This window comes from Canis lupus, chromosome 13, assembly GCF_048164855.1.
Source record: "Canis lupus baileyi chromosome 13, mCanLup2.hap1, whole genome shotgun sequence".
NCBI lineage: Eukaryota > Metazoa > Chordata > Mammalia > Carnivora > Canidae > Canis > Canis lupus.
The window spans coordinates 28,076,843-28,100,493 of record NC_132850.1 but is presented as its reverse complement, the minus strand read 5'-3'; the positions used below and the strand labels follow the sequence as shown (position 1 = coordinate 28,100,493).

General features: G+C 40.7%; 1 protein-coding gene across 15 annotated transcripts in view; it reads right to left on the bottom strand.

Moving 5' to 3' along the window:
- Positions 1–8,505: 8,505 nt before the first annotated feature.
- Positions 8,506–23,651, bottom strand: part of LRRIQ1 (leucine rich repeats and IQ motif containing 1) — a 214,957-nt gene continuing 199,811 nt past the window's right edge. For 3 of the 15 annotated variants that reach the window (XM_072772945.1, XM_072772944.1, XM_072772946.1), the window contains exons 29-30: positions 11,160–11,263; positions 8,506–9,061 (exon numbers count right to left, since the gene is read on the bottom strand). In XM_072772945.1, the coding sequence (XP_072629046.1) occupies positions 8,984–9,061; positions 11,160–11,263 (182 nt within the window). In that variant the 3' untranslated portion in view covers positions 8,506–8,983. Of the gene's footprint in view, positions 9,116–11,159; positions 11,264–14,817; positions 16,496–19,925; positions 20,000–23,651 lie in introns of those variants that run through there. The other 12 variants (XM_072772947.1, XM_072772958.1, XM_072772959.1 and 9 more) reach the window with 8 other exon arrangements.

The following is a 23,651-nucleotide window of genomic DNA, read 5'->3' as shown; positions in this document are numbered from 1 at the left end:
CTTCTCTGCTCCATCTTCCTATTTTGTCTTTGGAGGATGCTGTTGATCTCTTTCTAGACTTTGAGCCTGGGTTCTAAACTCGAGATCCTGCTCCCCATCTTTCCCGTCGGTCAAGAAATCCACCCGGAATAAAGCTGCGGGGCCTCCTTTTCTCCTCTGCTTCCCTCAAACCTGAACCTTCTCAGGGGGCATCAGGGCTTGCGAGAGGTGCTGGAAGGGCGCTGAGAGGTGGTAGGAGAGGGGCAGGGAGGGGGGGGGCAAGTTTCTTTTAAAGCCTCGCAAAATTTGGGACATCTTAGGATCCCAGCACCTTCAGGTCTCTGGGTGCTGTGAAGACACACATGTGTCCTCACTTGGCTTTGATGGGGATGAAGTGCCTGGTGGGTGGGGAGGGGTGTCAGTAAGGAATGCGCCCTAGTGCCCTAGTCCCGAAAGCAAAAGGGTGGTGAGCGCCCAGTGGATTCAAGTCTCAGCCTCTTTGTGAACTTGGTTCTCTCCTCCTTCCTCTGGCACCTCACTTGCAACCGGGGGAGGGGGGGGATGGCGGGGGGGGGGCGCTGTATGGTGAAGAAGTGACTCGGATGATGATGCTCGGATTTGAAGTTACATCTAACATTCCTGCAATCAGTCTGTGGTTGTTGCTGTTGTCGTCAGGTGCCAACTGACGACAGTTGGCAAACAGTAATTTGGGATGGGTTGTTTTTAAAATGTTCTTTACTTAACTCCCGTTAGAGCCTAGAATTAAAGTAACTGGATAAACTAAAACTGGTTGAGAAGCCCACGGAGGTGACTATTTGACTCCCCCAGACAGGGACACACACTTGTAAATTCAGATAAGCCAAGAGATTGGCTCTCAGCCTGACATACTTTATATATATATATATATATATATATATATATATATATATATATATTCTGCATATTATACACGTATATACATATTATATATTATATAATATATGTAAAATAACTGATATAAATTTTTATTAATATAATATATAATTATATATACATATATAATATATAAAATAATTGATATAAATATTAATTATTAATATATATTATATATATAAAATTCTCATGGTCGAAAAAGCTGCATTTAATGTTCCCCTCCCCCATGAGAATATATTCTGGGAAATGAAATATATTTTGAGTTCATACATCAAAGCAGCCGTTGAAGCCATGTGTTGGACCACTCTAGTTCCTTTCCTTCCCAGCTTCTTGAAGGAGAAGTCACACTTCTAGAATAAGAGCGGGAATGTCAAGATAGTATTGCAAGGACTTGAGTCTCAGCACTTTCTTTTCTGTGGTGAGAGTTTGAGACACATTACTAAGTACAGCGAGGAAAAAACGCGGGCGGAATCAGATGACCTATGCCAAATGCAGAAAAGCAGGGGTCCAGAGAGGGGAGGAAAGGCTGGGTGGAGGGAAAACTCTCATGAAAAAGTACTCGAATAATTGGATGTCATGTAGGATGGCAAGAAGCCAGGTGGCCTCATGCTCGTGTGTGCGCTCCGCTGCTGTTTCTCTTCGCTGGCTTCCCCTGCAGCCTTCCCACAGCTCCACAGACATAACAGATCCAGAAATACATTTTGCATCCAAGCAGCTCAAGAGGTTCCCCCCAAATAAAAATATACACACACACACGAAGAACTCTTTAAGTGTTTCTTTTACATACATGTCCCAATGCATCGTCATAGACTCAAGAAAACACACCTACAGGCTCATGTATGGCTGTCAGGTTTTTGAGGCTTCTGTATTTCAATTTTAAAAAACAGTTACTCGAATTTTAATCCATCCTGTCTGTCAAGGGTCCTGTTACAAAGCTCTCATCTACGATAGATTAAATTTACCTACAATTTCACTAGTAATACTAAATATCATGGTCGTTCAGAAACTCGCATGATTCCTCAAAGAGCTATGCTTGCCTTTGAATTTCAAGTTGTTTCAGAGTTTTTCACATAGTTGCCCTCTTCTTAACTAGAGAAGTGGATTTGACTTCTGTTCTCCTAAAGGCTCCAAATTAAATCTAAAAATCTAAGAGCATTTTTTTCCCTCCCGTGGAAATATGTGGCCTTATCTAACATACGTCATGGTTTACATTTACTATGATGTCGTTTACATCTACTACAGAAGTGCATTTTACAAATACAAAAACTCATTAATTCAACCGCGATAACCTAGTCACCTCTGTTACTCGCGATGGCTGTCGTCATTGCTTCAGGAGTTTTAGGTGAAATACAGAATCATTAAAGTAAGATCTATGGGGATCCCTGGGTGGCTCAGTGGTTCAGTGCCTGCCTTGGCCCAGGGCGGGATCCTGGAGTCCCGGGATCAGTCCCCGCATGGGGCTCCCTGCAGGGAGCCTGCTCTCCCTCTGCCTGTGTCTCTGCCTCTCTCTGTGTATCTCTCATGAATAAGTAAATAAAGTCTTTTTAAAAAAATAAAAATAAAGATCTATGACGCGTACACCTTTAAAAAGTTTATGATGACATAAAGCTGGAGTTCATTCATAAACTCAGATTTTACTCGCAATTAACCATTTACCTGTAGCATGTCTTCCACTATTATGAGATAATTGTTTAAAGTTCTATCCATGGGTATTTTTAGATTCTCCCCCCCGGCTGATCATGTAGCTAAGTCTTTTTTTTTTTTTTTTTTTTTTGTATATTTTTTAAATTGGAGTTCGATTTGCCAACATGTAGGCTAACACCCAGGGCTGGCGGTCAAGTGCCCCCTGTGGCTGAGTCGGAAAGGCAGGGCTGCTCCTCTTCTAGCAGGTTGTGCACACCCACCCACCCGCGCATTGTGTTCACGTTTCAGGTGAAAACTCAGAGAATGTCTCAGTATAGACAGAGGCAAAATAGCAGGGCGGGTGGTTCTCCTCGGCGCCGGAATTAGACAACCTAAGTGTGGGAGTCCGCGGTCCTGAAGCCATGGACGGAGTCAGGGCCAAGATCCAAAGAACTAAAGCAGCGACCCCGGGGCCTGGCCCCGCCTGGGCCTCCACGCCCCCCCCCCCCCCGCCCGCGGCTCCGGGCGAGGCCCCAGGGTTTGCGGGGACCCGAGCGGCGCGCTGGGAAGGCACCGCCGCGAGCCGCAGTCCCGTAAGCCTCGCGCTTCAGAAGCTGGACGGAGCGGAGGAAACCCGAACGCGTCCCGACCGCCGGCGGGGGCCCCGCTCTCCCGGAGAGCCCGCGCGGCCCCCAGCGGACGGGGGACCCCAGGTGCGCCCTCGCCTCCCCTCCGCGCCCCAGCCCCGCGGTTCCCGCCGCCGTCCTGCCGAGTCCTGCCGAGTCCAGCCGAGGGCCGTTTCCCTGGCGAAGGGCCCGCAAGCAGATTTCCGGGACCGGGTGCCCGGGGGTGGGGGGGAGGGGGGGCTCGCGGGTCGCCCCCCCACCCCGGGAGCGGAGTCCGGGAGCGGAGTCGGGGCGCCTCCGTGGGCGGGGGTCGCCGTCGGGGGCTGCGGGCGGGGGGAGGGGAGACCCCGTCCGATGGACCTCGGGGCGGCGGGGGGACCCCGCCTGATGTGTCCTCGGGGCGGGGGGGGGGGGGGGGGAAATCTCGTCCGATGTGACCTCGGGGCTGGGGGAGGACCCCGCCTGATGTGACCTCGGGTAGCAGAGGGGAGACCCCGCCTGATGTGACCTGGAGGGGAGGGGGGACCCCGCCTGATGTGACCTGGGGGAGAAGGGGGACCCCGCCTGATGTGACCTCGGGGCGGAGGGGGGACCCCGCCTGATGTGACCTGGGGCGGGGAGGGGGGACCCCGCCTGATGTGACCTGGAGGGGAGGGGGACCCCGCCTGATGTGACCTGGGGGGAAGGGGGACCCCGCCTGATGTGACCTCGGGGCGGAGGGGGGACCCCGCCTGATGTGACCTGGGGGGGAAGGGGGACCCCGCCTGATGTGACCTCGGGGCGGAGGGGGGACCCCGCCTGATGTGACCTGGGGCGGGGAGGGGGGACCCCGCCTGATGTGACCTGGAGGGGAGGGGGACCCCGCCTGATGTGACCTGGGGGGAAGGGGGACCCCGCCTGATGTGACCTGGGGGGAAGGGGGACCCCGCCTGATGTGTCCTCAGGGCGGAAGGGGGACCCCGCCTGATGTGACCTCGGGGCGGGGAGGAGGGGAGACCCCGCCTGATGTGACCTCGGGGCGGAGGGGGGACCCCGCCTGATGTGTCCTCAGGGCGGAAGGGGGACCCCGCCTGATGTGACCTCGGGTAGCAGAGGGGGGACCCCGCCTGATGTGACCTGGAGGGGAGGGGGGACCCCGCCTGATGTGACCGCGGGGCGGAGGGGGGACCCCGCCTGATGTGTCCTCAGGGCGGAAGGGGGACCCCGCCTGATGTGACCTCGGGGCGGCGGGGGGACCCCGCCTGATGTGTCCTCGGGGCGGAGGGGGGACCTCGCCTGATGTGACCTCGGGGCGGGGGGGGGGGAATCTCGTCCGATGTGACCTCGGGGCTGGGGGAGGACCCCGCCTGATGTGACTTCGGGTAGCAGAGGGGAGACCCCGCCTGATGTGACCTAGAGGGGAGGGGGGACCCCGCCTGATGTGACCTCGGGGCGGAGGGGGGACCCCGCCTGATGTGACCTGGGGCGGGGAGTGGGGACCCCGCCTGATGTGACCTCGGGGCGGGGGTGGGGGGTTGGGGGGTGGGGACCCCACCTGATGTGACCTGGAGGGGAGGGGGGACCCCGCCTGATGTGACCTGGAGGGGAGGGGGGACCCCGCCTGATGTGACCTGGGGGGGAAGGGGGACCCCGCCTGATGTGACCTCCGGGCGGGGAGGAGGGGAGACCCCGCCTGATGTGACCTCGGGGCGGAGGGGGACCCCGCCTGATGTGACCTGGGGCGGGGAGGGGGGACCCCGGCCTGATGTGACCTCGGGGCGGGGGTGGGGGGTTGGGGGGTGGGGACCCCACCTGATGTGACCTGGGGCGGGGGGGAACCCGCCTGATGCGACCTCGGGGCTGGAGGGGGGGAACCCGCCTGATGCGACCTCGGGGCTGGGGGGGACCCCGCCTGATGCGACCTCGGGGCTGGGGGGGACCCCGCCTGATGCGACCTGGGGGCCGCGCGGTCAGCCAGGCCCGGGACGACGCTGTGGCCGCCGGGGAGCGGGCCTGGGAGTCCCGGAGCCGAGAGGGCGCAGCGTCGCTTCTCCCGTGAACCTCGAGCCTCCACGACGACGGCGAGAGGCCGGTGGTTAACCGATTTGCTGCTAATATTTCACCCGTGGTGCTTTCCCTCCTTTAAAGTCTAACTCTTGGGAAAACAACGTATTTTAAGCTTTCCATCCAAATATTGATATTGGCAAATGGATCCCGCCCCCGTCCCCCGGTGAGGACAGGGCCCCTTCTGTTCCCGAGCCGCGCTCGGCGCTCGGCATCACCGCCCGCGGGCTGCGCGGTCCCGGCCACGGCAGGCCCCGCGCGCTCCGGACGCCCGCTGGCCCCTGCCCCCTGCCCGCCGCCCGCCCGCTCCCCGCCCGCCCGCTGCCCCCTGCCCCCCGCCCGCCGCCCGCCGCCCGCCGCCCGCCCGCTCCCCGCCCGCCCGCTGCCCCCTGCCCGCCCGCCTCTCCCCGCCTCTCCCCGCGCGGGAGCCGGGCTGCGGGAAGACCCAACGGCGGGCAACGGCCTAGGCGCCAAGACCTTGTCTGACGCGAGGCATTGCCCCACCGTGGCTGGAGTTTTAAGACCCACGTCCAGGGCAGCGGGTCTCCCGGACAGGAATCCCGGGACCTCCGCGGATTACGTCATTTCTCGCTTTCCCTACATCACGGGGACCTTTGTGCAATCAAACACTTTCCTGCCCTCGCAGTTTGCCGTCCTAGATCACAGAACCTCACGGCTGCATAATTTATTCATAAAGTTCAAGGATGACAAGCAGTTAAAATCCAGTGCTACCCTTTCAGATACTTAAGGGAACATTTTTTTTCAGGTTATCAAAAAGAAAAAGAAAAAAGAAAAAAAAAGAAAGAAAGAAAGATGGCTTCCACCAGTTCATTGAAATTGGATTCTTTGCAAGATCTCAACCACTTGTGCAACACCAAAACCAAAATACACACACACACACACACACGTTTAAAATAGAATTTATTTGAGAAGAAATCTCTTTAATGCAGTTACTTTTAAGGGATCCAAATATTTCCAATAAAGTTCATTTCTGGTTACATTGATGAAATTATTTCTTCTGTGCTATGTTTGATTCACATGTGCTACTTTTGGACAAAGGGGTTTGCAATCATCCTTTTGCCACATTAAGACTCGGTGCTCCCTTCAGCAGCACATATATGCTGCATTAAGGACTGTTTAATACTTGAATTAAGCAAAATCTAAGTAATTGATTATCCTATTTTAAGAATGTCCTTTAATTCTGCATTCTAAAGTTAATACAACTTTGATTACTAGCTTAGAGTTTAAAAGTACAGATCTTGACAGAATTAATAAAAGAAACTTTGTCAGTGCAGTTTTTATTTTTCATGAAGTAAAATAGATCTATGAGCAATGTTTCATTTAAAGCTTCTTTGGGAAAAAAATAAAGCTTCTTTGGGTATCTCTAACTGCTGAGTTAGAATTGAGGCAAATGGTATAGGATGGAGGGGCTTCTCTAAGTATCTCATGCAGCTTTTTTTAGTTCCAGCAGTAAACACTATAATCTTATAAACTATTTAAAAATTTCCTTCAAATGTTATTAAGGGTGGACCTTAATTCTGTTCAATATTTTCTTCAGAATCTCAAATACAGATATCGCACTTAGAAGTTTTATAGAGTAGCTATTCTTAGGGGGGATAAAGACTTCAAATACAAGAAAAATTGGCAGGCAAGTGTTTTTGGAGAAAGTGGAATGATGGAATTAAACCAATGGAGACAAATATGAAGTTTCAAATGAAGATTTAAAAATAAATACAGAAGAGGGGAAGCAAAGCTAATAAGGGTCCATACAATAAAGATCTGAGCATATTTTGAGTCTACAGCATGATTTAGTTGCTAAGGTAGTTAAAACACACTTCACTTACATTAGCAGAATTGAAGCATCATACATCCAGAAAGATTAATCTTCACTATATGCTGTGTTATGCAGAAATCTAGAGAACTGAGAAGTGCTCTGGAAACTATTTTTACCAACCAAGAGAAATTGATCATTTTGAGCTTTTATAGTATACAGTTGATGAGTCAAAGAGGATTTGGAAAGGCTGTCATGCAAAGAATGGTTAAAGGAGTTAATGATTTTTAGCTAAGAGAAGATATGCAAAAGACCTATCACGTTTATTCAGTGTGGCCCCTGCGGTGGAACTAGATGGATTGGCTTCAGATAGAAACCAGGTTTTTTAGTATTAAAAAAAAAAATGTTTTAACATTGAAAGTTCTCTGTGACTAAAGTGAGCTGATTCTCAAAGCTGCATGCTCTGGGCAAGGGATTTGACAGAGGGAAGCCTGTGTTGTACAAATCTCTTGCAAATCAAAGCTTTCAGACTGCGTCCTTCACAGTTACCATAGCATTACCTCTCTGAAGTTTCCTTCGTCAAAAAATTACTGTACTATTAATATCCAAATTAGGATTAATTTTCTCTAAGGAAAAAATAACTTTTTCCATATTTTGCCTTAATTAGGAGCTGAAATTAAAAGCAAATGTTGTCTGTCAAACTATCATTGTATCCTTCTGGCCTGCCTATATTTTTATTATTTAGATAACTTTTCCAATTACCTATTGGTGGCACCTTTGGGTAGCTGGTAACACAGCGTCTGCAATAGCGTATGTGTGCATATCTTTTTCGTGTAGGCAAATATGGAGTAGGTTGGGACTCAAATGGTTTGGGTCCGCCTGGACCACCTGCCCCTTGTGTGGTGCTGAGAAGGTACATAACCATTTATGATTCAGTATCATCTTCTATAAAAGGGGGCTAGGACTAGTGCCTACCTCAAGAAATGAGAGTAAATAAAAGGACTGAATGCAGGCATGTAGAAGACTCAGGGACAGTGCCTGGCCATATTATGAGCACTATGTGTTTACTGTTATGGTTTTTAAAATTCAGAATGGGAAAGCACTTAATAAAGATGATGGACATAGTAAAAAATAAACAAGTGGTGCTATGGAATGAAAAGTGACTTTAAAAAAAGAAAATTCAACTATTTAAATTAAGAAAATGAAATATATAATTACAATTTAAGAAAGAGGAGAGAGGATCACACCTGAGAAACAAATCTCCATGAGAATTCTATGTCCTGACATGTGTGTACTAGTTTGAGGTAAGTGTGTTTGCTGCAAACTATAATTCAGTCAGGTTGTAAACATAGGTATTATTACCTCTAACAGGTTTTTCCAAGATTTTTATGACTTGGGAGGCTGGGGACCTGTTACTAACCATCATTCTGTATAACCTAAAACAAATACAGTTACTTATTTAAGTCTCAGCTTCTCTTGTTAAAATACTCCCATTGAAAGCCATCTATTGAAAAAAGATCATATTATTTTTTAGAAATACAATTCTTATCAATTAAATAAACTACATGGCTTCTAGAAGGCTACTATGGACTGAACGTTTGTGTCTTCTCGAAATTCATATGTTCAAACCCTAATCTCCAATGTGATAGTATTTAGAGGTGGGGCCTTTGGGAGGTGATTGGGGTTATACTTTTGGTCATGAGAGTGGAGGCTTCATGAGGAGATTCACGCCCTTATAAAGGGATAAAGAGATGGGAGGTCTCACCTGCCATGAGAGAATATGGCAAGAATATGGCCACCTGTAAACCAGGAAGAGGCCCCTTGACCATGTTGGCACCCTGATCTCAGAATTGAAGACTGCAGAACTGTGAGAAATAAATGCTCGTTGTTTAAGCCACCCACACCATGGTATCCTGTTGTAGCAACCCAAGCCAACTGAGACAGAGGCCTTAACAATCCTTTGATTCTAATAGATTCCAATTATAGAAATTCTAGCTTTTTCTAGCCATCAGACTTAGAAGACTCAGCATCATGTTCCTGAAGGCTTCATAACACTTCTGCTGGAGTAGAGCGGCTTGTTTAGGGTATCACCGTCTGTATCCATGGCCTTGCAGGGGAAGCATTTACAGAGAGTTCAGCCCATGTCTGTACTTGGAAGCAGCTTCAATTTGAGAATATCAGCATATGTAAAACCAACTCTCAACAGACTTTGATGCGAGTAATTTTCCTGTTATTTCATATTTGAATCAAATTCAATTTCCCACTGATCATGTCCATTTTTATTTTGAGATTATGCCAGCAATTATTGGTAATAATAGCATTGCCTTCTTATTTTTGAAAACCATCACCTAGCAGTTTTCTGCCTAAAGGGTGTAGGCAGGACAGATCTCAGAGTACTTTATCCAATCCTACTTCCCAATTATATTTCCCAGTAATTCTCTGTCTCTCTCACCAGGCTCGCTCTGTTTTTTGTTTGTTTGTTTGTTTGTTTGTTTTGTTTGATTTATGATTTTATTTATTCATGAGAGATATATATATATATATAGAGAGAGAGGCAGAGACATAGGCAGAGAGAGAAGCAGGCTCCCCATGGGAAGCCTGATGCTGGACTCAATCCCAGGACCCCGGGATCATGCCTGGAGCCAAAGGCAGACGCTCAACCACTGAGCCACCCAGGCGTCCTTAGGCTGTGCCCGTTCTGTCCAATAATCCAGTCTCTGGATTCTTCTCTCCATTCCCTGGACATGTCACTGCTAGCTGTGTCCAGGTATTTTATTTGCCTAAAATGCTTTCCTTAATATCAATTCATCTTTCGAGGTCAATTAAATAGAATGTGAAAACACCCTTTCCATGTCTATTCTCATTTGAAACTAATACTTCCCATGCTCCAAACATTTTCTAACCCTTTTGGGATGCTAAAATAGAAGTTCCTGTTAGTGTTTATTGGATTTAGGCTAACATTCATCTTTTAAAGTTAGACTATATTTATGAAGATTAAAAAAAAGTTTCTTGTTGATCAAAAAATGAATAAAGATTAAGAAAGGAATAAAATCGGGGCAGCCCCGATGACGCAGCAGTTTAGCGCTGCCTGTAGCAGGGGGTGTGATCCTGGAGACCCAGGATCAAGTCCCATGTCGGGCTCCCTGTGAGGAGCCTGCTTCTCCCCTGCCTCTCTCTCTCTCTCTCTCTCTCAATAAATAAATAAAATCTTTTTAAAAAAAGGAATAAAATCATGGGATGGATATGCTTTTCTTTGTCTCCCTAGAGAGACAATGAGCCAATATTTCCCTTTGAAGGGGAGGGGATGAGAGAAGTGGAGACTCTGCACCAGTCTAGCTAATTACCTGGCATCCACTTTGGGACCTGGTAGTAGAAACATTTTATGGGTCCATTTGGGAGTTTAGAGCACTGCCTACTGAGTTCTGGTGCTGGCATTTTAACCTATAGAAATATGTGCTTTACTTGTCCATGTGAAAAGCAAGCTACATGCTATTAGAAATGTATGCATTTTACATTTCCAAAATATTCTGTGTACTTTCAATGGAGGATGCTCAATATGTATGTGTTTTTTTTTTTTTTTACAATATGTATGTATATGTGAAGCATTCAATTCTACCGTCATTCTGAGTCAAATTTAGAGAAGTCAGTTTTGAAGATCTTTTAAAATATTTTCCATAATTTCATAGAAATACTTGCTAAATAAGGTATGCAGAATCGATCCAATTTTTGACTTAATTTTGGAAGATGAGTTTGGAAAGATTTTCTTTGCCAAGTCATTTATAGAGTGCTTATACTCACTGATACATAAGGTACTGAGCCAGGGGCTCCTCATATACTTGGTCTCTTGACCTCATAGCACCATAGGAGTTATAATCCTAATTTAATGGTGAGCAAGTAGGCTCACAGAGTTTGCAATTGTCTAAGATGACACATCAGAGTGAGGATTAGAACATAGGACAGATTACAAAACCCTCTCTCTCTCTCTCTCTCTCTCTATATATATATATATATATATATACTCTTTACTTTTTTACTTTATATTATTCTCTTTACTTTTTTACATATATATATGTAAAGCTATTACAGCTTTCTATTTTTTACATATATATATACGTGAAGCTTCTATTACAGCTTTTGCAAGAGAAAATTATTTTTAGGAAATGCCAATGACATTTAAAAAAAAAAAAAGTTTTACATTTACTCACCTGGTTACCACTGGTAGATGCATTCAGGCTTCCAGAAAGAAAGCATAGGCTTGAAGTGGTTTCTCCCCTTTGCTTTTGCATTGGAGATGTGGTTATACCAATACCTAAAATGTAAGGATGCTACGAAGATTACACTCAGTCATGGTAAAAATCAACCTTGAAATAAAAAGGAACCCTTTACCTGTTGTAATATTAATTGGATTAGTTCACTTTTCTCAAAGGCTCCCTAGAAGGGATCTTCCCTGGCACCTTGGCCAGCTACTGCCTGAAGACAAAGATGTCAGACAAGTACCAGAGAGGCCCATACTCTCAACACAGCACAGCTAAAGTCTGCTAAGCAGACTTTTCCAGTTGGGGCACTCTCTCCTGCTGCTCCACGAGAGCATGCTGCTCCCTGCCTTCTGCTTCCCTGAGCTCTGGAGTTCTCATGATCCCCTCTCCAGGTTGCCATTCCAGACCTACTAGGCAGGTGGAGGTGGTGGGGGGGGGGGCGGGGGCTCTGGCTCTAAAGTGCTGGCAGGGGTATGTCATAAATGACTAGTCACATGAAATGTTTCACTTCAGTTTTTGACTTGGGTAAAATTCTGGCTCCTAGGAACAGTAGGTGAACCGCATACTATTTGGATGAGAAGGAAAAATGGTGGTCAGGCAGGACCACATAAAGCCCATGTTGATTATATGCTTTTTAGAAGCTGTAAACATGCTATGTGCTATTTTCAAATAAATCATATTCGGTTATGCAACTGTTAGTGGTTTTCATGTTTTGTGTATTAGATTAAAATTGGGTTTATAATACAGTAAGATGCCAAATATAACATTGTTCCCATGAAAAGGCCTTATTTATGTCCATTCAAATCATGCCATTTGAAAATTAACAGCTATCCATACGTCAAGTCTGAGATAACATAGACTACAAGGTGAGTGCTAATTCTGTTTCTTGCCACCAGTAACATAAAAGACGTTTACTTGACGTTATAAGACGGGCTTTTATTAAAAACAAATACAAACAAAATGAAATATATATATATATGTTAATTTTAATGGAATTAAATTCAATTATACCATTTTAGAGTCTAGAACCACAATTTAATTTTCCTTTTTATTTTTATTTTTAAAAATTTTTTTTTATTGGAGTTCAATTTGCCAACATATAGCATATAACACCCAGTGCTCATCCTGCCAAGTGCCCCCCTCAGTGCCTATCACCCAGTCACCCCAACCCCCCACCCACCTCCCCTTCCACTACCTCTTGTTCATTTCCCAGAGTTCGGTGTCTCTCATGTTTTGTCAGCCTCACTTAATTTTCCTTTTTATTTCATAATACTTTCTACGGTTAGCAGAATCAATTATTTCTTTTCTTACAAATTAACATTTTTGTGCCCTGTTTTCTGGGGTCACTATCTTTTATCTACGATCTCACCGATTATTCTCTGCATCTATAACACTCTACCTAATAGCCTTCAGATCAGTGCCATCCAGCAGAAATAGAACATTCAATATCGATGTAATTTCAAATATTTCCAGTACTCACATCTTAAAAAAATATATGTATTTTGATGATACTTTTTATTTAGGGCAAAATACTATTAGTTTAACATAATCAATATAAAATGATCGGGCAATTTTGCATTCTCTTTTCGTACTAAATGTTTAAAATCTGCTGTGTATTTTATATTTACATCATCTCTCAATTCAGACTAACTGTATTGAAAGTACCAGGTAGGGATCCCTGGGTGGCGCAGCGGTTTGGCGCCTGCCTTTGGCCCAGGGCGCGATCCTGGAGACCCGTGATCGAATCCCACGTCGGGCTCCCTGCATGGAGCCTGCTTCTCCCTCTGCCTGTGGCTCTGCCTCTCTCTCTCTCTCTGTGACTATCATAAATAAATAAAAAAATTAAAAAAAAAAAAAAAAAGAAAGTACCAGGTAGCTACATGTGGCTAGGGGCTAATGTTCTAGATACCTTAGGTCTAGATTATATATAGCTCTTTAGCTTCTGGAAAGAGGCTTTCTCTGAATCTCTTAACCATCAATGACAAAAACAGCTGCATCTGATATCTGTAAGCAAAGATATCATGGTAGATAATGGATTGCATCTGTATGGAAAAAGACACACTAACATCTCCTATTAGTGATGAGTTAGAAATTCACCCTGACAACCATTATTCCATAGAATGATTAGGGATCTTCTTCCACTAAATTAGAGTCTATTCACTTGATAACTCACTTTTTCCCAGTAGAGTCATGAAAACCATAAATTCAGATGCTGAATTATTTTCTGGGCCTTAAAGATGATAGAAACTGCATTTGGTAAAAAATACGATAATAAAGGAAATAGTAAGGGGAGACCTTACCAGCTTATTTTCCTTTTCAAAAGAATAGACAAAAAATGTTTCTCTTTTCTAAGAAACGCATTATAGTACTACCAGTATTGTCAAAATACATAGCACATGTTTAATTGTATTAGTCTGAACTTTGGCTCAATGTTACCTAGATTTTGAGAAAAATGTGAGAATATGAGTAAATTATGAGCAACCAAGAGAAAATCATGGCAAAGGCCAATTCAATAACAGCAAAATCAAAATGTGGAACATCCAAAGCTGCTTATGCTGATGCTAGGAGGTTTAGAATTACAGAGATCTCTTAAAACACTGCTATTTATTGTTTATTTGCAACTTTAACTTAAAAACCTTTTAATCCCTGTCTGTGCCTTCCAACTTATTCTTTCTGGTTAAAATGCATTATCCCTTGTTTTCTCAAAAAAAAAAAAAATAAATAAATAAATAAATAAATAAATAAAAAAAAAAAAAAGAAAAACCCAAAACTAATTTCCAGGAATTTTGGTGTATTCTCCCTTTTGCCTTTAAGGCAGAGCATTGCCTTGAACAGTGCTTTGGCTTTTGTTCTACTATTCTGACTTTTTTGTTTTTTAATGTGGTGGCTGTAACTTTAATTAATTTATGAGCACAATAAGTAATGAGGTTTTGGGATGCTTCTCAAAATACCTAAAAAGCTCTCTTATAATGCACTATGTGCACAAAGATGTTGTTGGCAGACTGGACCTTGGGAAAACGACACCTCCATAAACCATAGAGTTAACTCTCATATCAAGACATTCTGGAATCTCCAAAAACTGCCGAACACATCCACCAGCCTTTTTTGTGATCAGGGATTCACTTTGCCATTCTCACTGGAAATGCCTGGTAATTATGATAGCACTGGGGAAGGGGACAGTTAGGAAGGAAAGAATTGAGTTGGGGAGGGTTCAGGAAAGACAAAATGTCACTTGGAGTTGTGCATTTGAATAGTAACATTGCCTGGGTCCCTTGCTATCAATCCAAAATTCAGTCAACTAAGTGACAACATAGGTTCACATTTTTGCCTTCCCAAATCTTAAAGACAAATATTGGCCTTAATGGCTCCCCCGCAAGGCAGCAAGTATCTCTTGGTTTGATTTCTTTCAGGTTCTATTCAACTTTTTAAATTAAAAAAAAATTACGTTATTTAAAAAGAGTATTCGATTTTAAAATTTACCTTTTCTATTTTCATAAAGGCAAATAAGCTAGTGGTAGAAATGATGCTTGAACTTGGATTTTGTAAATGAACATTTGAAGCCCAGACACAATAAACAACACTACAAAGAACTTCCAATTTAACAACATAATTTGGAAACTATTTTATTGACATCTTCATCAGTCATCACCTACAAATTTAAGAAGCATCAGCACCCATCATCTTCCTCAGAATTAATATTTTGAAACAATTACACAAATCACAGAATAAGGAAACTATAGACTAAATTATTTTTAGGCACGAAAGCAGTTTAATCATAAACATCTCACTTCTCATACTAACTTTTTCATTTCATTGATTTGAGCATATGAACCATAAAACCCCATCAATTTCAGCTCTGATGTGGTTTTCTCTTGCAGGGTTCACAGTAAGTTGCGATAAAATATTTTCCATCATTACATTATGCTGGTCTATGGGTGCTCTTAGTAGAAAGATGACATAACAGCACGTTCATAAAGCAACTACACATGGAGCTTACGTTCCAAAGCTCAATTTCTAGGCCACAGCATATGAATATCTGTTTTCTTTGATTGACAGCTCAAGCTTCATTAACATTTCTATCTCAATCAAGTTAAGAGAGATTTATAGGTTTGAAATGCAATAGAGCTCCAGAAGTAGATAGGGGATACAAACAAAATAAGTGCATCTTTAAATCTGTTTAGCCATTTTTAGATGAAATCCTTCAATAAAGAGTAGGAAAAGCAAAGGGAAAAAAACTAAAGTTCACTAAATCCTATTACACAGCAACACCCTGGGAAGTCACTGGAGAACTTAGCTTGGTGAAAAAAGCTCCAAACTCAGGAAGGTAAAAGATCCTAAGGAGCATGAAAGGTGAATACAGTATTTTGCACATTGTATTTACTAAGACATCATAGAATATTAACCACAAATAGTAAGAACTTAATAAAACTGGTCTGTGGCTTTAGAAAATAGATTAATATTACAAAATTTTAAGATGGAGATGTGAAAAGTTTTTAAAAATAATTTTGAGGCAACTTAACTGAAATTAAAATGAGTATATAATAATATAAATATTTAAACTGATATTTCATTTTAGTTTAAGCACAAAGTATATTTTCTTAACATAACTCTATTTAAGATGACTTAAAGTAAAAAGAAAAGGCCATTTTCATTGTCTACTCTAAATATCTTCTGGATCAATTTATCTTTCAAATGCCCAATGATAATAGCCTGGTCAAATAAAATTTATCAATCTATTAATTATTCATTAATACTATGAGCAGGGTCAATAAATTGCAGCTATATTCTCTTACAATATGTGTATGGTATTACAACTTATTATGGTATGAAAACCATCTTTAATACATATGTCATAAAATCTTTAAACAAAAGAAGAAATTGGATAGGCAAATTCTATTACAATATTTTAAGAATTAATTCTGGAGGCCGTTCCTCATAAACATAGGAACAATAGCAAAACTGTGTTTTACAGATGGGAAATCAGATAACTCCATCAGCAAACAAAATTGTGGAATATGTATAATAATACAAATTAAATACAGTACTCTAAAACCTTGTATTCAATTGGTAACATGACCAGATATCCATAGATCTCTGGAGAAAACCGTGTGCCATATGTTTTGAATGCTGAAGCTTGAAGAATTAGTTTGAAGTTTTCGCCTTCTTTTTGCCACTTCCCCATCCACCACTGAGTTGTACAGGATAGTCACGGAATGATATACGTTCTTTCTTAGAAGGTCTTCTATTTGTTATCACTGGAGCAAGTATTCCCTTAATTGAAAAACCTAGACAGTGATATTAAATGGACACTTTCACTTAACTCTACCCGAGTAAAATTATATTTTAAAGTAAGAAATATATTTGTCAACAACACTTATTTGAGAACTGTATGATCTTTGAATTTTAAAAAAAGCATATTTAGTATCCTTTTTGTTTGCAAAATAAAGTTTGGTATAACATACATTTTGTTCAAATAAAAGGAAATGATTGAAAAAATAGGTATGTTTTCTTCTATCTACAAGTCAAGACTGGTAGGTAGTTCAAGACTGAGATGATACATCTTCCTAGTTTTTAGATATCTAAATTTGTTTTTATTTTCAAAGCTTAAACGTTTATAATTGTGTTTTCATAAAATAATATGTTATAATTAGTTTTAGAAATAGTTCTGTTAAGGACTTCTTCAAAAAAAAATTCTTGGTTAAACAGAAAACGTATTAGGTCTAGAATCAAAAGATATTCTTGGGTTCTAGTCTGGCAGCTTTGTGACTCTAAACAGGTTACGACCTTTCTAAGCCTTTGTTTTATAAATGAGGGAAACAATCTGTGCATTACAGGATTATTGTGAAGATTACCTTTCTGATTATACTGCAGTGGTGGTAAGAACTATGAGAATGCTTTGTAAAGAGGTGCTATAAAATGAGAGAAATTATTATAGTCAACAATTTAGAATTTATCCAGAAAAAAGTATCAAAAATTGTTAGAAGCTAAAAATAAATAGTAGCTTAAAGAATAGGACAGTGGATTAGGAATGTTTTACTCAGCAAGACCCCAGAATGCCATATCAAAAATACTATTAAAGAATTATGATCATCTGCTTTAAATCTCCTGAAGATTAAGCAAGCACAGGGTCCTATCTGTGGGGGAAGCAGTCTGAAAAGCAGCAGAGTGAGGAATTCCAGAGCTCCCTTAGGCTGGAGGCAAAGGTTCAAACCATGTGACTCTCCATTGTGATGCTATTATGCTTTAATGTTTAGGAGGAGAAATGCCTAATTAAAAAAAAAACAACAAACATTATGCTTTTCCAACTGAAACTTAAAATATTTTTTTTAAATGTGTCTAAACAGAAAGGTCAGGGAACACTAGATCGTTTGTGGAAATTTGCCTTAATTTCAAATTTGGTCCAGCATGATGGTAGATATTGATTGTAAAAGCCCATTTTATATTTAAAAAGCTTTTTTATTTTATTTTTAAAAAGATTTTATTTATTTATTCATGAGAGACACACAGAGAGAGAGGCAGAGACATAGGCAGAGGGAGAAGCAGGCTCCATGCAGGAAGCCCCATGCAGGACTCGATCCCTGCTCCAGGGACCATGCCCCCAGCCAAAGGCAGACACTTAACCGCTGAGCCACTCATGCATCCCTAAAAGCTTTTTAAAAACAGTATTGCCTTCTGGATTTTTATACTAAAACTGTGATTAAGAAAATAATTTCTTTTTTTTTTTTTAAAGATTTTATTTATTTACTTATGAGAGACACAGAAAGAGGCAGGCAGAGACATAGGCAGAGGGAGAAGCAGGCTCCATGCAGGGAGCCTGATGTGGGACTCGATTCTGGGTCTCCAGGATCATGCCCTGGGCTGAAGGCAGATGCTCAACCGCTGAGCCACCCAGGCATCCCAAGAAAATAATTTCAAAGTAGTTAATGAACCTCCTGAAAGGTAGCATATTTTACTTTTTAGTCTACAAAGAGAATATTACTGAAAGGCAGGAAAGGAAAAGCCATGGATTTAAGGAGGGGTGTGCTAGACAGAGAGAGTACCTCTGGCTACAGGTACAAGTGTGTAATGGAGTTGGAGATAGAACATAGCTCACGAGTTTAGAGACCTTCACAGATGGCTTCACTCAAAGGCAGAGGGACCAACAGCCATACCAGGTAAAGTTGGCTTCCAAGTGCCAGCCAGATTTGGCCTGCGAGAAGCTATTCCCTGGAAATCCGTCAGTAGCCCTTGTGAAGCTTCACGAACTCTTTCAAGCAACAGGAATATTATGAATGCAGAAAAGCAAGAATTTCCTTTTTTTTTTAAGTAAGAATTTCCTAATGATAAAATAGTGGCCTAAAAGGTGTAAGAACGTGTCCTAAAAGCTTATCATCTTCCTACTTGCTAGTTACATGTGGAAAAAAAAATATTTTCCAGATAACAGAATGGAAATTCTCTTTGGTCTATTTTGGAAAACAGCAACAGTAACAGCAAAATCTCACCTTGCCCCAGCAGTAAAAATTCTTCAATGAATAAACTATTTCCTGGATAGCAAGTGTGTACTTAGGAGAACACATAATTTGAGGAGAAAGCTGGGGTGAAGGGGTGGGGGAGCAGAGAGGTCCAAGAACCGAAGAGCTGCTGCAACACATTTAGAATTCAGATATATTTATATAAGACAAAAACACAGATCAATAAAAGAGTAAGCCGATTTCCACATATGCCTGACACAGATGTGTCCTTCCAACAGAGTAAGCTAAATCAAGTTCCTTGTAAGCATTATTCAAGGTAATATGTACCAGTAAGTATTTTAAAATATAATCCAATAATAGTTCATTATTGGTTAATATTTTCTATGAGAGTATCTTAATAGTATAAAGATGTATTATTTAATAACTTTACTATTAATATAAACTTTTTATCAAAGATAACAAATTATATGTGAGGGAGACACTTTCTGCACAAAGTATTGAAATATTTATAATTTTGTACACTTCTAAAATAATTATTTCAAAATGAAATCAATTGAATTGCATTAAAACATGGCTTCTCTTTAGACCAAATCCCCTATTCTTAACAGAGTATCTGCACTCTAAAGGATTTTTCTATTGACTAAAAATTTACTGTATGTACAATAATTTTTCTCCAATATTGTTCTGTTGTCTTTGTTATTTTGAAGCTGTTGATGAATCTTCCAGTCTTTTTGTACTTACTTACAATGTAATCCTATATTTAAAGGGCAGTTTGTAAATTTTTCAATTGTTTACTGTACTCCCTTCAGGAAATAAGTTGAAAAATATATAGTGTGCTATTTTAAAACACCTTCATAGTAATTTTGAGGTAAATTTTCAGTTAAATGAAAATGCTATAGGAAGTTGGTCTTTAAAATCACATAGATACTTGCATATACATATAGTTTTTTAAAAACATATCTTTGATGTGATTAAAAGCTTGCATTTTATTGTTTTGCTACTTGTAAATAAATAATTCAGGCAGTAATCAATATAGCTTATTCTCTCATTGCATTTAGTGAGAGTCTTTTTGTTGACACTTAAATTCTTGAACCACAAGATACATGGAACATAAATCGAGGTGTAAAACAACACATCTATCAAGAAACCACATATTGGTATTTATTGTAAAGCTATTACTTTGTCCTGTAACTACTTTAGAAATGGAAAAAAGAAAATAAGCAATTTAATACAGTCAATGTATAATCATTCTAAAATTACTTACCCCCATGAAAATACAATAGCGAGAGAATCTTGCCTCAAAAAATTGACATTAGAGCTAGACCTACTGATGGGCTCCTGGAATAAAAAAAATTATGACTAAAGGACCTTTAACAGTGTTTGTCTCTTTCCTGCAACATTATTCTTATAGATTTTATGTTTCTTTAACAACAGTCTGTGCATATTTGCAGGTGATCATACAAATTATCCAATCAGTTTCTTACATATATGCTGAAAGTATGTCTAGATAAATATGCTCTATCTTCCAATAAGTCACTTCTTTGCCACATAATCTGTGTTCTGCTAAAGATTTGTTCTGGTCCTTTAAAAATTTTTTTTGGTTAAATCCTTGGTTCTTTAACAAATGTCAAGGTCTATATATGCTGTGTTTTGATAAGTAATTTAATATGTAAAATGCTTTGAATGACTCTCCTGGTATGTATAAAAAAAACTTCGTTAAACCGGTCAAAATAGAAATTTCATGATGTATAGTAATACGTCATTGGATTTTCATCAATACACCCAACACTATGTGTCTGGATATAGAAATCCTTTCAAAGCCCTTCCCATATTGTATTGCTTAACAGCAGATACAGCACAAGTAAAGCATGGAGAAAAAAAAAATTCAACATTTTAATGAAAGTGACCAGAACAAATTTTTAGCAGCAAAGCGTTTATATCAATTTAAGTGCTGTGAATGAGTTACACTGGGTATGTTTGAGGTTGAGGGAGTTATTACAGTGTTCAAATAACAGTTGCTTTTTAAGGTCATTGCTATGTCCTACCTTGGATTATAATGATATTTAGAGTGAACTTCACTTAGTTCAAAGTCTAACACTGAGAATGAAAACTAAACAAATAACAGGTTGTCTCTATTGTATTCAGATTGCCTCAATAAATCATGGTGATTTTGCTTTCAAGCTTTTTCAGTGACTAACATTTTTTTAGTTTTCTCAAGTTGCTTTCAAGCTTTTTCAGTGACTAAAATTGTTTTCTATAACTTATAAAAATATTAACGAAATTTCTGTTTCTTAACATTTCAGTTGGACGATGACATTTACGATGATTCTTCATACACAATATTTAAGAGACATATGACTAAGAAAATCAGTTAGGTTTGGTACATTTGATACAATATATCCACAATATTTGTTATTGTTGGTAAAAATCATGATGTATATTATTTCTAAGTCAGACACATATAATTTGCCTTGGCTACATATATTTGAAAAACAATTCCTAATGAGCATAGAAACTAATGTATATCAAATAGAGTGAGGAATCTTATTTTGATAGATATTGTATAGATTTTTGTGTTTGTATTTCGCCTATTTCTTGACCCTTTATAAATAGCTACCCTTCATATTTGATCTAGAATTTTTAAGGCCCCTTTATTGTTTGCACTGTTTGCCAGGTTTTACTATTTGTAACACACTATTGTGTTAATTTCTTCTTGAAGATACCTTGTGTGTCTTGGCACAAAGATGGCTAGAATGTGGTGCTAAAAATATTGTCATTTCTATAAATTCTGCAGTTCTCATATTAACATTATTCAATGCTATTTTTATTTATTTTTTCCCTAAAGGGTTTTTAAAAAAAGATTTTACTTACTTATTCATGAGAGACCCGGAGAGAGAGGCAGAGATACAGGCAGAGGGAGAAGCAGGCTCCCCGTGAGGAGCCCGATGCAGGACTTGATCCTGAACCCCAGGATCATATCCTGAGCCAAAGGCTCAACTGCTGAGCCACCCAGGCATCCCTCTAGAGGAATTTTTTGAGTGACTTATTTTGATTGTAAAATATAAAAAGGTTTTGTGATTTTTTTTTTTTTTAAGAACTAGGTTTGCTTTTGGTCATGTGGCCCTTAAATTAACTAAAACTCTTCTTTTTATTCTATGTAACTATGCCCAATTTGTTGGCTTCCCACTAAACTAATAGTTAGCGAGTGTTTAAATTTCCAAATTGACTAGGAAATAAAAATTGTAACTCGCTGAGGAGTTAACAGTTTACAAGCTACCCAGCTCCCCATTTTCTCCTGCACACAATTGCTTCTACAAATCAAGTCATATGTCCCTTTACTCTTGTCAGATCAGGTAAGGTCTATTCCCAATTCCTTTAATCATTTTTTTTTCATTGTTCTCTTCAGGACTCTATTCAGTTTTATGACATTTACAACCACGTGTCCACATTGCTTGTAAATAAAGAACAATGATTCTAATAATTGAGAGTATTTTCTACCCTTAATAGACAGGTATATTCCTTTGAAATAACCTAGTTTCTAATAAAGCACTCTATTTTAATTTCTGATAATCTTGTCTTACCCCTCACTTTCCCATGTTAACTAACTTAGTCAAAGTAAACATTTAGCAAAAATATGCATTTTAAGTAAATCTTGAAACGTTTATCAGTAAGCAGTTATCCTTTGGAATTTAATTTCTTTTTTAATTTTTTATTTATGATAGTCACACAGAGAGAGAGAGGCAGAGACATAGGCAGAGGGAGAAGCAGGCTCCATGCACTGGGAGCCCGACATGGGATTCGATCCCCGGTCTCCAGGATCGCGCCCTGGGCCAAAGGCAGGCGCTAAACGGCTGCGCCACCCAGGGATCCCTCCTTTGGAATTTAAACATTTAAAAACCACATTGGATTTTTGAGATCACATGGGGCCTTTGAAAGCTTTAATTTAAAATTTAGGGGCACCTGATGGCTCAGACGGCTGAGGATCCCACTCTTGATTTCGACTCAAGTCATGATCTCAGGTCCTGTGATTGTGGCCCACCTCGGGCTTGGTGCTTAGTGAGGAGTCTGCTTGGATTCTCTCTCCCTCTGCCTTTCCACACTACTCTTCCTCCCCTGAGCTCTCTCGCTCTCTTTCTCAAATAAATACATAAATCTTAAAATCATCCTTTTATTTACACATTCATTCACCATGTATTTATTTACTGCTATTTTATAGCAGGCACTGTTCTAGTCAGCCTTGCTGTGGACCCTCCCTGTCAATTTTCTTCCATGTGCCAAATAACATTAGTAACTATCACACTGTAGTTGCTTTCCATTTTACTCTATTCTAGTAATTCCATCTTTACAGCCCTCATATGGAACTTGTATAAAACAAATACTTATTTCCACATTCTCAGATAGTGAAGACTTGTGGATAGATTTCCCAAAAACTTTTCATGGAAACTTTCATTATCCCTTTTCATGCTTATTAGTTCTTAGCAGGGAGACATTTGGCAACAATAAACATGACTAGCCTGAGGATTTATTATATTATTGCACTTCAGTTTCATTCACTTGACAAATGCATTTCACATTTGACCATGCCCATTTATTTACTCACCACATTAGCTAGTGTAAGAAATTGGTTTGAAAGCAACAACAATAACAACCCTCCCCCCAAAATTCAGAGTATAGTAGTTTATTCTAAGAAAGGAAATGAACATGAAGGGAAGGCATAAGAACTAGTATACTACAGTCAGAAACATGATGCTTTAATCTATTATCAATAGAGCATACGTGGATCCTGTCCTCAAAAATATTAAAAATGTGTGGGTTTTTGTTTGTTTCTTTACAAAGAATAAGTATAGTTGACATGTGTACAAACTAGTTTTCTCATACAAGTACATTGAAATTTGTTATTCTCTGGATAACATCAGCTGTTGGTCAAACTACTGTTTTAGATCTGTAAACACTGTTTTGTGGTTACTAATAACTTACATTTAACTGTGTC